Consider the following 15,168-nt stretch of genomic DNA (forward strand, 5'->3'; position numbering starts at 1 on the left):
TACTTAATGCCACTGAATTGTACATTTAAAAATGGTTAAATTTTATGTTATGTATATTTTGCCACAATAAAAAAAATTATGGATTTTTTAAAATCATTTTTTAACCATTAGTAACATTTTTAAATTTTTTTTTTATGTTTATTTATCATTTTTGAGAGACAGAGACAGAGTGTGAGTTGGGGATGGGCAGAGAGGGAAACACAGAATCCAAAGCAGGCTCTGGGTTCTGAGCTGTCAGCACAGAGACCTATGTGGGGCACAAACCCACGAACAATGAAATCACGACCTGAGCCAAAGCCAGACGCCCAACCGACTGAGCCACCAAGGAGCCCCTGAATTGATTTTTCTAAACTGAGGATCTCTTGGGGAGCCTGGGTGGCTCAGTCAGTTGAGAACCAACTTCAGCTGATGTCATGATCTTGCAGTTCATTGGTTTGAGCCCCGCCTCAGGCTCTGTGCTGACAGCTCGGAGCCTGGAGACTGCTTTGGATTCTTGTCTCCCACTCTCTCTGCCTCTTCCCAACCCACGCACGTGTGCTCTCTCTCTCTCAAAAAATTAAACATTAAAAAAATTTTTTAAATAAAATAAATTCAGGTATCCTTAAGTAAATAATGACGTAAACATGACTAAATTCATAACAGCTTTGGAAAATTAAAAAGTAGAATACAAGGAGCACCTGGGTGGCTCAGTCGGCTAAGCGTCCAACTTCAACTCAGGTCATGATCTCGCAGTTTGCGAGTTCAAGCCCTGTATCAGGCTCTGTGCTGATAGCTCAGAGCATGGATGCTTCAGATTCTGTGTCTCCCTCCTTCTCTGCCCCTCCCCTACTCATGCTCTCTCTCTCTCTCTCTCAAAAATAAATAAACATTATAAAAATTTTTTTTTAAAAAGTAGAACACAAAAATATAACTTATCCATGGTGGGCAATAAAAATGTATAAACAGAGTAACAAAAATCAAATTTTAAAATAAAGTGACTTAATTCTGGTATATATTCATGGGGTTCTATTCTATAAAGTTAATTTACATTTTCAAACACTGTTTTTCCTTCAAAAGTTAGGACTTTCAGACCTTCTCAATCCTTCTGTAAACTCCTTATCATCAATTCATTCCCCCAGCACAGACAAAGGCTCCACACAGCCTCCTTGCCAGCTGTCTCACTGCCTTGGCCTGGAAAGCATCCAACTCTTCCTCCTCCGGAACCAGAGAAGTACTGCCCCTCTCCTAGAGCATCCCAACAAACAGGGGAAACCACCTTGCTAAGAGCATGCTCTTCACCAACAGTATTTAATGCTGTGAATTCTTCCAGGTTTACCTATTGGTGAATTCAGATTTTCAAGATCTAAAGACTGTGCTGGTGCTTTCAGTCTCAAATTGTGCTTAACAAAGTGATTTAGTTTGAGACAAAAGAGACCTACAATCATATCACCTGGCCCACAACACAAGGAAAACTGAGCTGAAAACCTGCAAAAGCCCAAGGCTACTGCTCTCTCCAAACTGGCCAGTGACTGACCTTTGTATTCAGGGGTGAACTCCTTCATTTCGGGAGGGAGGGACTCATAGAACCGCTGCTCCCGGGAGATGAGAGGCTTGCACACAGTGTGGTCGTCGTAGCGCATCATGCTGCTGTGTCCGCCCACCTGGTGGATGAAGGGCTCCAGGAGGACTCCCCGGTCTCCGGCCCGACTTGCATTCTTGCCATACTGCCCCACTTCCATGGTTTGACAAACACACATTGCGTTGGGGGCCAGCTGCACACTGAGGGCAGAGGATGCAGCACATGGGCCACAAAAGGACAGCTAGGCAGAAGATCCTGGCAAACTGAAAGCCAACAGTCAGAGTCTGTTCAGCTTATTCTTCTTTCCTAACAGAAAGGAGAGAGGAAAAGAGGGAATCAAAACACCCGGAAAGCACAATTTTCCTACAGTTCAAAGAATATCTGCTCTATGAAAAGAATGGGATTCTGGGGGCACCTGGCTGGCTCAGTCAGTTGAGCATGTGACTTGATCTTGGGGTTATGAGTTTGAGCCCCACATTGGTCATAGACATTACTTTAAAAAAATAAAAAATAAAAATAAAAAAAAATAAAAAAAAGGGATTGTTTTGTTTCCTGCTATATATTCCCCCAAGCATGTACAATGCTGCCTGGTGCATGAGAGACAGGTGGTAAGTTTTTCTGAATGATACAACTTTGGTCTCCTCCATCCATTTTTTTTATGCACAGAAGCCCACATTCTCTTCCCTTCCTAGCTGTCATATACCCTCCATGTTCCCTATAGGATTTGATTTTAGAGCTGCAGTATGTTAACAGCCATCAGAAAGGCAACTCTCCCTGCTTATTCCACATTCAAAGATAAGTGTTCAGGGAAAAAAACAGAAGGCAACACAAATTCATTGTGTTCAGACTTCTCACCATATCCAGTAATGGTAAGGGTCTCGGGTCTCTCACTGACTCAAGGAAGGGTTTTTGTCTGGGAAATCAGGTCACACTTTCCAACTTTTCTGTTGAAGGTGCCAAGGAGCAGCCAGGGAAAGTCATCCCTTGCTGAGTTGTAGAATCATAAAAAGGGTTTGCTTTTCCCAAAGAAATTCAGGCTTCTGATTTCTTCTACTTTAAATCTGTGGCCATCAATTTATAGCCATGTCTGGCACCACAGAGCTTGCCTTTCTGTCTGACTCTACACCAACCAGTGGGACAAGGAAAGGCCCTTTGTACTTAAATACCTACCCTGTAATGTCAATTTTCTCTCAAGAAAGTTAAAGTAATGGGCAACTTCCCTAGTACTGAATATATTTTGTGATTAGGAATGTAGCAGGCAAGACTACATCTGAAAGATCAAGACGAAAGAAGAAAAATTAAATATTTGTGAAAGCAGGAATATGGCTTTACCTGCAAGAGATGAAATATTTTCTTCTGAACCTCATAACTTATGGGCATAATAGTCTACTGAAGAAAACTGCTGCAAAACTGCAGAAGTTCTTTTTTTTTTTAATGTTTATTTTTGAGAGAGAAAGAGTGCTAGCGGGGGAGGTACAGAGAGAGAGGGGGACAGAGGATTCGAAGTGGGCTCTGTGCTGACAGCAGAGAGCCCAACGCGGAGCTCGAACTCACAAATCCTGAGACCACGACCTGAGCCGAAGTGGGGCGCTCAACCAACTGAACCACCTAGGCACCCCTGCAAAAGTTTCTGAATTCAAAGCTGCCCACAAGCTCTATTTCACAGCTATCAATAAAAATAAATGATTTTCCATTCCCCTAACTGATCAGCACCACTTCAATAAACACATACTTTTTTGCTTAGCTATCCACTTTCCACTCCTCCCTACCCCCAGTTTTCCCCAGACTCTATTCACCCAAACAGGAGTTGGGTGCACACCTCTATGGCTCCTAAGGTACCTGTGCCAACTATCTCAGCCATACATCACTGTACCTTCATCTACTTGTCTGTCACCACCACCAAACCATTCCCTTGTATCTCTAACTAGGGTCCAAAGCAGTACCTGGCACACAGGAAATGCTCAAAGACAGGTTTGTTGGAACGAATGAAGTGATTCCAGGAAGATGGCTGCAGGGAGTAAAAGCACCAAATGAAAACAGAAGGAGTCACACAGTGGTAGTGTTAAGTGGAGAAGCAGCTTGAAGGGCCTCTTCTCGAGGCTCCTGGAGGTGCCTACGGTGGCAGTGGACACAGCTTAGCACTGTCAATCAGCTCTTACCCTGGCTCAGTTGTTCACTGGGATTGCCCCTGTGGGGGACAGGGTACCCAGGAAGGTGCCGAACTTTCTATTCTGGGTCAGTGGGTGTCTGGGAAAGGAGAGGGATGGACAGTGCCAAATGCCCCGGAAGAGCTGAACTCAGAGATGCGTGCCCAGCTTTGCAACCCCCACAGGACAGAGAAGCACAAGTCCAACCTCCAGTCAGATCTAGACTTTTGATCTTTTGTTTCCACATGATAGACACGTAAAATTATACTAGTGTTTTTGTGTTTCAAATATTTTCTTAGAAGTAAACATGTAAAACATTCCATATTTCTATGGCTTTGTTTGGCATTTCTTTTTAAATAAACCTAGAACCTAAAAAACTAAAGCGTCCAGAACTCTCCAGCCCTCGCTTACAAAGTGTGGAGCTGTGGGCGAGTCCCTTAACTGCAAATTTCCTCATCTCTAATTTGAAGACATGCCCACCGCTAACCCTGTGGGATATTCTGATGCAGGTGAAGGGGCCTGGGCTAGCCCTGCCTACTTCTACCCTTGGAAGTACTAGAAAGAGAAACAGGTCAGACTAAAAACAATCAGAGGTCGCTCCTGAAGTCTGGTGTCCACGAAGGCCCACTGTGAAAACCATGGAATGAGAATGCTGTAGATGATGACGTCTTTCTCCACTATTTCCTTACTAACAGAATCCCAATCAGGTAGTCCACCTTCACGTGAAACTGCATTCTAGTTAAGGGAGAATCTTGAACAGTAGTACTTCCTTCTGATCCTAAGAGACGGCTGATTTAGGAAAAGGGCATGTAACTTGTCTTCTAACCACGAGACATGAGGGGAAGTTGGCCAGGGGTCCTCTGGGAAAAGTCACCTTGCTCTTAAAGAACAAGAAGATGTCCCTTCACTTCCTCAAGATATTATTCTGTCTAGATGTGTATCTGAGACTACTGAAGCCAAGACACCTGGTGACCCTAAAAGATACTAGCCTAAAGACAAGGCCAACATGTTGAGCATGCAGCACAGAAGAATAGAAATCAGGGTCACTGATGTTGTCACTAAAGTACTGGATATCTTGTTATGTAACAAAAATAAATTTCCCTTTATGCTTTTAGCCAATCTCATTAGGGTTTTCTGCTACTTGTAGTCAAAACCATCCTAGATGAAGGGACAAAAAAAAAGCATCAAAATCCCCAGATCTCCAGGTAATACACTTTGCACATTAAAGAAGTGTCTTCTGATAAGGAAACTTCCAACAACTGAAGAACAAGCCCTTCAGTGATGACAAAGGACAATCTTCCCAAGCTCCAAAAGGAAAAATGTAGCTTTATAATCTTTAAACTGTCAGGGGCGCCTGGGTGGCTCAGTCGGTTGAGTGTCTGACTTCGGCTCAGGTCATGATCTCTCAGGTCTGTGGGTTCGAGCCCCGTGTCAGGTTCTGTGCTGACAGCTAGGAGCCTGGAGCCTGCTTTGGATTCTGTATCTCCCTCTCTCTCTCTCTGCCCCTCCCCAACTCATGCTTGCTCTGTCTCTCTCTCTGTCAAAAATAAATAAACATTTTATAATCTTTAAACTGTCCCCAAAGGCAGACAATCTGAATTATGTCTGGTCTATTAGGGCTGGCACCAAAATATTAAAAGAGAATCTGCCAAACACAAAATCCATTCTCTCATAAGTAGTAAGGAATCTACCCAAATAACCAAAATTAGCTTAGAACAGGCAAACCATAAAAGAAATTTATACTCCTGCCACGTCAGGACCTTAATTGATCATTATTTTTCACAAACACATCTAAATACAATGGAGCCAATAAATCCTATTTTTCAGAGTGTAATTAATCCTCAAAGATTTTCCAGGCCATCTTCTGCAAAATCAATGATCTGATTTCAAGTAGTTTATGCCATTCAAAGTGTCAATAGCTTCTGTCTTTTCTAGACTTAAATAAGGAACTACTAGTATGAAGAAAAATGTGTAAATTCCTTAAAAGCTACACAGTATCTGGGGCGCCTGGGTGGCTCACTCAGTTAAGCATCTGACTCAATTTTGGCTCAGGTCATGATCTCATGATCAAGTTCCATGTCAGGCTCTGCCCCGACAATGCGGAGCCTGCTTGGTATTCTCTCACTCTCTCTCTCTCTCTCTCTGCCCCTCCCCTGCTTGTGCTCTTTCTCTCAATATAAATAAATAAACATTAAAAAAATAATAATAATAAAGGAAAAAATAAAAGCTGCAAAATATCAAAAACATGTCATGGGGCGCCTGTGTGGTTCAGTCGGTTAAATGTCTGACTTCCACTCAGGTCATGATCTCACAGTTTGTGAGTTCAAGCCCCACACTGGGCTCTCTGCTGTCAGCATGGAGCCTGCTTTGGATGCTCGCTCTCTCTCTCTCTCCATCCCCAACTGCCTCGCTCTCTCCCTTAAATATAAACATTAAAAAAAAATTACTAAAAAAAAAAAAAAGTCATAAAGCCCAAATCAGGGTTTCATTGCCCTGGGTTAAACTAACAACAACCAACAAAAAACAAAAACAAAAAAACACCCATCAGTATATGTGTTGTTTTTTTTGTTCTGTAAACAACTCCAAAGGTTTCCCTGGGGGAAAATATAAATGATATGCTTTTTCCCATGTGGCAACACATGGAGGTTTTCTATTTGGTTTATAATACAACAGTGTTTCCTATGCACCTGATCTGAAATTAATATCGTTCAAGTATACAATGCACAAAAAAATTGGGGGCTATGACAATGGGAACAGAATATGACTATATCATATATCATATCACATCATATCATGTGAGAGAGACCGCACGCACACACGTGAACACAGGAGAGGGGCAGAGGGAGAGAGAGAATTTTAAGCAGGTTCCATGCTCAGCATGGAGCCTGACACAGGGCTTGATCCCATGATCATTACCTAAGGTGAAATCAAGAGCTGGATGCTCAATCAACTAAGCCACCCAGGTGCCCCAGAATGATTTACAAAATGTTAATTCCAGTGGTTAATATACAGTGTTGTATTAGTTTCAGGTGTCCAATACAGCGATTCAACAATTCCATACATTATTCAGTGTTCACTGTGGTGTTTTTTTAACTTTTTTAAAAAGTTTATTTATTTTGAGAGAGAGAGAGAGCATGCGCATGCTAGTGGGGGGCATGGGGGGAAGGGGGAGGGAGGGAGAGGGAGGGAGAGGGAGGGAGGGAGGGAAAGAAAATATGCCAAGCAAGCTCTGCACTGTCAGCGCAGAGCTCAATGTGGGGCTCAAACCCATGAACCTGAGATCATGACCTGAGCCGAAGTCAGATGCTTAACCAACTAAGCCACCAAGGCGCCCCATGATAAGTGTATATTCTTAATCCCCTTCACCTATTTCCCCCCTGGTAAACATCTGTTTGTTCTCTACAGTTAAAAGTGCTTTTTGGGGCGCCTGGGTGGCGCAGTCGGTTAAGCGTCCGACTTCAGCCAGGTCACGATCTCGCGGTCCGTGAGTTCGAGCCCCGCGTCGGGCTCTGGGCTGATGGCTCGGAGCCTGGAGCCTGTTTCCGATTCTGTGTCTCCCTCTCTCTCTGCCCCTCCGCCGTTCATGCTCTGTCTCTCTCTGTCCCAAAAATAAATAAACGTTGAAAAAAAAAATTTTTTTTTAAAAAAGTGTTTTGGTTTGTCCCTTTTTGTTGGTGTTCATCTTATTTATTTTTTATTATTTTTTAATGTTTATTTATTTTTGAGAGACAGAGAAAGCGTGAGCAGGGGAGGGACAGAGAGAGAGGGAGACACAGAATCTGAAGCAGACTCCCAGCTATGAGCCATCAGCAGAGCCCGACACAAGGCTCCAACTCACAAACCATGAGATCACAACCTGAGCTGAAGTTGGATGCTAAATTGACTGAGCCACCCAGGTGCCCTGAGTTTGTTCGTTTTATGTATTAAATTCCACGTATGAGTAAAATCATACAGTATTTGTCTTCCTCTGACTGGCTTATTTCACATAGCATTATACTCTCCAGATCCATCCATGTTGTTGCAAATGGCAAGATTTCATTCTTGTTTATGACTCAATAATATTCCATTGTGTATATATACCACATCTTTATTTTTTTCTCTTTTATTTTTTTAAAATATATGAAATTTATTGTCAAATTGGTTTCCATACAACACCCAGTGCTCATCCCAGAAGATGCCCTCTTCAATACCCATCACCTACCCTCCCCTCCCTCCCACCCCCCATCAGCCCTCAGTTTGTTCTCATTTTTTAAGAGTGTCTTATGCTTTGGCTCTCTCCCACTCTAACCTCTTTTTTTTTTCCCCCTTCCCCTCCCCCATGGGTTCCTGTTAAGTTTCTCAGGATCCACACAAGAGTGAAAACTTATGTATATACCACATCTTTATTCCTTCATTTATCAATGGACACTTGGGCTGCTTCCATAATTTGGTGTTGTAAATATGCTACAATAAACATAGGGGTGCACGTATCTCTTCGAATTAGTGTTTTCATATTCTTTGGGTAAATACCTATGGAATGATCTTTAGATTGAAACTAATAAAAAGTATTTGTTTAAAAAAAAAAGAACAACTAGGGGCATCCGGCTGGCTCATTCAGTGGAGCATATGACTACTGATCTAGGGGTTGTGAGTTCAAGCCCCACACTGGGTGCAGAGATTGCCTAAAAAAAATAAAATCTTTTAAAAATTAAAATTAAAAAAAGAACAACTAGATAATCCCTTCCTTGCAAATGTCACAGAACTCATTTAGGAGGAGAAAAAGTTTAGATATAATAATCTGAACATTATAAAGACCTCACAGGTCTATCCACTGAAATACATTAGGATTTGCAATCTTTTTTTTTTTCCTTTAAGTCACTATGCTTTGTAATTAACACAGATCAAAGAAAGATACTCTCCCTTAGCACCAAAAATATTCTTTGATCCTGGGGCGCCTGGGTGGCTCAGTTAAGTGTCTGACTTTGGCTCAGGTCATGAGCTGAAGCCCACACTGGGATCTCTGCTGTCAGTGCAGAGACTGCTTGGGATCCTCTGTCTCCCTTGCTCTCTGCCCTTCCTCCGCTCACATGCATGCACTCGAGCTCTCTTTCTCTCTTTCAAAAATAAACAAAAAAAAAAAAAATTCTTCAATCTCTTAAGCACAACTACAATTTCTCATCCTGTGGTTTCTACATAAGACTTGTCCACTCGCAGGGCACCTGGCTGGCTCAGTCGGTAGAACAGGGAACTCTTGATCCTGGGGCTGTGAGTTCAAGCCCTGTACTGGGCATGAAACCTACTTAAACAAACAAACAAACAAATAAACAAAAGACTTATCCACTCTTCTCATGAGGAAGTAAGGGCTCATTACACAGTTATACTTGTTTCAGACAAGAGCTACAAAGCAGACAGAATCTTCCCTTCCTGTGGAACTTCTGAAGCATGTAAATACTATAAGAACAACAGGAACAGAAAGGAACCTAACAGTCTAAAACCGTGCCAAGAGACTAGTAAGAAAAAAGGAAAAGGCTGGAGCCATTTCTTGCAATCACTGCTAAGCTAAACAAGGAAGAATAAACAGCAAAAAAACAATCAAGAACCAAGTTGTTCAGGGGTGCCTAGGTGGATCAGTTAGCTTATTGTTCAACTGTTGATTTCGGCTCAAGTCATGATCTCACAGTTGTGAGATCTAACCCCACATCGGGCTCCATGCTGGGCATGGAACCTACTTGAGACTCACTCTCTCTCACTCTCTCTCTCTCAAAACAAATAAATAAACTTTAAAAAATAATAAAAAAATTTTTAAATAAAAATAAGGAAGTAAATAAAAAATAAGAATAAAAATAAAAAGAACCAAGTTGTTCAAAGTTCCTCAAGTTTCTGGGAGAGAGATACTTATAAAGACAATATTTTCAAACCCTTTGGCAAGAATGGTCCCAAATGAGCCTACCTTTGAGCACCTGGACAGCAGTCCGATCACCAGCAGCCTCTACTGAGTACTAACATATCTGAAACTCCATTCACAACATAGACAGAACCTCCTCTTCCCCAGTGGTGCATTTGTCACCTGGAAAATATCTGAAGGAAAGTGACGCCTAGGTTTATCCTCCACCCCACTCCAGAATTAACTACAGTCAGAGGCTTCTAGTACATCCCATTACAGTCTCAGTCCTTCTGTAGGTCATGACCTGACTGCAACGCCCAGTCAAGTAGTACCCTGGACACTCCTACCCCCAGCTATCACTGTCAAAGCCTTCTGTAGCTTTTTCCACAACACCATTGCCTTCAGCATCTTCAGTCTCATCAGCCCTCAGAGCTATTCAGTTGCCAGTGCCATCAAGAGGATCATGGTCACCACAACATTCTGATCACGCAATGCAACATGGTCACTAGCACTAACATTCTGGGCATAATGACAGCCATCCTGAGGATCTTCCTGCATAATAAGACCAAGTAACCAAGTATGATGCAAACCAGTAAGATAGGAAGTACCTACCTTCTCCCTGTCATGACTTAAGAACCTGAGTAATCAGTATTATCAGAACACACCAAAGCAAGGCTGATGGAAAATAAAGTTTCTAAAAAAAACAAAACAAAGCAAAACACACACCCAAGAAACCCCTCACTACTTCCAAATATCATCACACTGGAATCTGGGGAGAGGGAAGAGACACAAACAGTCTATAGCAGAAATCATGATCAGTGTTTTAAGCTCTGCTTCCCGAGTACCTGTTCTTTTTGATGAGACTTCACCCTTTCTATGATTTGCTAGGATATTTGGTAAAGAAATCTTGTTTTTGAGAAGGAGCTTGTACTTTTTTTCTATTGAATAGTTTATAGCACTATGTATATTGGATTGAAAATTATTTTACTTTTAAATGTTTAAAAATAAGAAAATTCCCACAGCAGAAGCCTGACACATTTCAGTATTTAGTAGTAAAGCTCCTTTCTAACAAAGACAATCCTGAAAAATGGAAACTAATCAGGATTATCTAATATGGATGCATTACAGTAGACAAGACCACTGTGTGTTTATTACCAGGTCTGTTTTTATTGGGTTGTTTCCATTAGAGTCTGAATCAGGTCCTAAGGGAAAGGGAAAAAGTATACCACAAAGCTAGGCTTTGGTTTGCCAAAACAGATAGTTGGGACAAGATTAAGTTCTGGGTTTGGCAAAATCTTTGTGACTGAAATTATATGACCCCGTAGATAACGCTTATGCCCAAAATACAAGATGTGGCTTGGATTCTTTTTTGTCTTATCATAAAAAAAACTGGGCCCCAACCAAAGGACCACTGGGACTTGACTTGTGGGGTTGCCCACGATAGCTCCATGTCCTTCAACACCAATACCAGCCATGGGAGCAGAGCAGAGGTTTAATACTTGTAGAGAGGGAGCGGCAGGTGTTCTTCACAAATGTGGATGCTGGACTAAGAGAGGCTAAAGTAACTGCAATTCTCTACATATATTTTTGGTGACTGATGTTCAGAGAGGAAATAATGTAGTTTGAATCAGTTATTTTAGATCACTGGAAGTTTATATTAAAATGGTTAAAATTTTGTCAGTTTATGAATGGACTGCTCCCCCAGAGGTCAAGGGGTTCCACTGCTCTACCTATGAGTTTGTGTACCACCAGCTACTGTGCACCAGTCTGTTTGTTTGTCCTTCATTTGCTTTAAGACACTTTGGTTTCTGGGAATGCAAGCTGGTGCAGCCACTCTGGAAAACAGTATGGAGGTTCCTCAAAAAACTAAAAATAGAACTACCCTACGACCCAACAATTGCACTACTAGGCATTTATCCACGGGATACAGATGTGCTGTTTTGAAGGGACACATGCACCCCCATGTTTATAGCAGCACTATCAACAATAGCCAAAGTATGGAAAGAGCCCAAATGTCCATCGATGGATGAATGGACAAAGAAGATGTGGTATATATATACAATGGAGTATTACTTGGCAATCAAAAAGAATGAAATCTCGCCATTTACAACTACGTGGATGGAACTGGAGGGTATTATGCTTAAGTGAAATTAGAGAAAAACAAAAATCATATGACTTCACTCATATGAGGACTTTAAGAGACAAAACAGATGAACATAAGGGAAGGGAAACAAAAATAATATAAAAACAGGGAGGGGGACAAAACAGAAAAGACTCTTGAATATGGAGAACAAACAGAGGGTTACTGGAGGGGTTGTGGGAGGGGGATGGGCTAAATGAGTAAGGGGCACTAAGGAATCTACTCCTGAAATCACTGTTGCACTATATGCTAATTTGGATGTAAATTTTAAAAAATAAAAAAATTAAATTAAAAAAATTTTTAAAAAGACACTTTGGTTTCACATTTTACTGCATAAAATATGAAGGATCATATTCTTCTTTTAATGTTTATTCATTTTTGAGAGAGAGAGTGCGTGTGTAAGCAGGGGAGGGCAGCAAGAGAGGAGGACAGAGGATCCCAAGCAGGCTCTGCACTGACAGCAGAGAGCCCAATCTGGAGCTCAAACTCACAAACCACATGATCATGACCTGAGCCGAAGTTGGACACTTAACCAACTGAGCCACCCAGGCGCCCTGGGGAGGAGGATATTCTTTTATTTATTTTTAAAATTTTTGTAATGTTTATTTATTTTTGAGATTAAGAGAGAGACAGAGCATGAGCGAGGAAGAGGCAAAGAGAGAAAGAGACACAGAATCTGAAGCAGGCTTTAGGCTGTGAGCTATCAGCACAGAGCCCGACACAGGGCCTGAACCCAAAGACTGTGAGATCATGATCTGAGCTGAAGTCGGACGCTCAACCGACTGAGCCACCCAGGCGCCCCTAAGGATATTTTTAAAAAGAACTTGCTGAGACTGACTTTTTTTTCCACTTGTGGACAGTAACAAACGGAAATAAATGTACACTGCAAAGATACTAATTACAATAGTTAGGTCTACCTTCTGGGTATAGAAACTAACTCCTTAAACACATAATTGAACTTCAAAATTAATTAGATCTCTCTTCAAGTAAAATAAATTACAAGAGTACAAGTAAATGTACTCTTCAAGTACAATAAATGCTGCTAAAATTTGTATATTATAATTATTGTTTTCCTTTAAAAAAATTTTTTTTAACGTTTATTTATTTTTGAGACAGAGAGAGAGCATGAACGAGGGAGGATCAGAGAGAGAGGGAGACACAGAATCTGAAACAGACTCCAGGCTCTGAGCTGTCAGCATAGAGCCCAATGCGGGGCTTGAATCCACGAATCGTGAGATCATGACCTGAGCCGAAGTCAGACGCTTAACCGACTGAGCCACCCAGGCGCACGTTGTTTCCCTTTTTTAAAGCAAAAGCACTTAGTGATGTGAAATGACTGTCAGATTTATTATAGTTTATAAATAAATAGGATACTTAATTTTATTAAAAAATTAAAATGGATAAACTGTGGTATATTCATTTTTTCTTAAATTTATTTATTTTGTGGGGGTGGGGGGAGGGAGTGTGTGAGCCTGTGAGCAGAAGAGGGGGAGAGAGAGAGAAGAGAGAAGACTCCAAGCAGGCTCCACACTGTCAGCGCAGAGCCTAATGCGGGGCTTGATCTCAGGAACTGTGAGATCATGACCTGAGCAGAAACCAAGAGTCAGACACTTAACCTACTGAGCCACCCAGGAGCCCCTGTGGAATATTCATTTGATGGATTACTACATAGAAGTGAAAAAGAACCAACAACTGCCATACACAACACAGATGAATCTCACAGGTGTGATGTAGCAAGAGAAAAGTCTAGACTCTAAAGAGACTATGGGGTGTGATTCTACTCCCACAAAATTCAGAATGATAATGGAGACCACAATAGTGGTTACTCTGGGAAAATACTAATTGAAAAGGGGCACAAAGATGGAAGTGACACTGTCGAATACTGTTGAGGTGAGCTCTGTACTTGGATTTGTAAACTTTACTGTATGTTAGAGGTTAATTACAAGGAAAAAAACCAATAGTGTTCCCCTGTACCAACAAAAAACAAATCAGAAAATAAAAACTGTTTAAATACATCCCATTCAAAACAGCAACCAAAACTATAAATTACTTACAAACCTTTAAAAATTATGTCAGACCAGTAATAAAGCTTTACTGAAGGACTTAAAAATTAAGAGACACAATATAAGCACCATTTCTGTTTTAAATCAACAACACAGCAACCCTAGAAAGTGGCAATGAATAAAAAGCCCTGGCCAAGAAAGAGAAATTGCGATCAGATACGGTGGTGAACAAGGTCAGGACTATTTTAAGAAGTAGTAAGACACTGTCTCCACAGCACAGCAGTACCTGGTCACCAAGTCCCTTAGCTGGGCCAGCACATTCAAAAATGCAGATCAGCAGACATGCTCTCTAAGAAGCTTGGTTAGAATTTCAAATTCTATGGACAACATATATTTCTAACTTCAGATTAAGCACTTGGGTTTGATATGTAATCTTTTTGTAAGGAGAAGCATACTTGATGCCTTCAGACTGCATAGGTGTATTTGCAGATTTCCTCAAAACTGGTTTATAAATTCAATTATTTCTACTACCTCTTCTAAAATTTGGGGTGCTTAGCTGGCTCAGTTGATAGAGAATCCAACTCTTGGTCTTGGGGTCATTGAGTTCAAGCCCCACATTGGGCATGGAGCCTACTTTAAAAAGTAAAATTAAAAAACAAACAACAAAAAACCCTGGGGGGGGTGAGTGGCTCAGTCAGTTAAGAGTCCTCTCCCGCTTGCGTGCTCTCTCTCAGAATAAATATAAAGAAAGTTAAAAAAAAAAAAAAAACTAAATTTAAACAGATCCACTTAAGCACTAAAAGGATGATGACAAAGTATGATGCCCTTAAAAAATAGTACGAAATGTTTAGTTTTTTAAAAATTAAACTTGTGGGGCACCTCGGTGGTTTAGTCAGTTAAGTGTCTGACTTCGGCTCAGGTCATGATCTTGCGGTTTGTGGGTTTGAGCCCCACATTGGGCTCTGCACTGACAGCTCAGAGCCTGGAGCCTGCTTCAGATTCTGTGTCTCCCTCTCTCTCTGACCCTCCCCTGCTTGTGCTTGTGCTCCCTCTCTCTCTCTCTCTCTCTGTTAAAAATTAAAAAAAAAATTAAAAATTTAATTAAAAAACAAATTTTTTATTAAAAAAAATAAAATTAAACTTATTAAGAGGCACCTGGGTGGCTCAGTTGGTTGAGCATCTAACTCTTGATTTTGGCTAAGGTCATGATTCCATGTTTGTGAGATCAAGCCCTGGGGCTCTGTGCTGACAGCAGGGAGCCTGCTTGGGATTCTCTCTCTCCCTCTCTCTGTCTGCCTCTCCCCTGCTCACACAAATGTGAGCATACTCTCTGTCAAAATAAACAAGCAAACTTAAAAAACAATTAAACTTGTTAACTCAGGAATGCTAAAAAAATTATGGCAATACTGTATCTTTGGTTTACTTTTTACTGTCTGATACAATCCAAGTGAAAAAAT

General features: G+C 41.2%; 1 protein-coding gene across 3 annotated transcripts in view; it reads right to left on the reverse strand.

Annotated features, from left to right (window-relative positions):
* Positions 1-15,168, reverse strand: part of IP6K1 (inositol hexakisphosphate kinase 1) — a 60,851-nt gene that overhangs the window by 20,483 nt on the left and 25,200 nt on the right. Inside the window, exons 2-3 of one of the 3 annotated variants that reach the window (XM_030306791.1) lie at positions 9,635-9,762; positions 1,514-1,864 (exon numbers count right to left, since the gene is read on the reverse strand). The exons of 1 other annotated variant lie outside the window; for it this stretch is intronic. In XM_030306791.1, the coding sequence (XP_030162651.1) occupies positions 1,514-1,736 (223 nt within the window). In that variant the 5' untranslated portion in view covers positions 1,737-1,864; positions 9,635-9,762. The remainder of the gene's footprint in view (positions 1-1,513; positions 1,865-9,634; positions 9,763-15,168) is intronic. One more of the 3 variants, XM_030306790.1, reaches the window with a different exon arrangement.

This window comes from Lynx canadensis, chromosome A2 (assembly GCF_007474595.2).
Source record: "Lynx canadensis isolate LIC74 chromosome A2, mLynCan4.pri.v2, whole genome shotgun sequence".
Classification (NCBI taxonomy): domain Eukaryota; kingdom Metazoa; phylum Chordata; class Mammalia; order Carnivora; family Felidae; genus Lynx; species Lynx canadensis.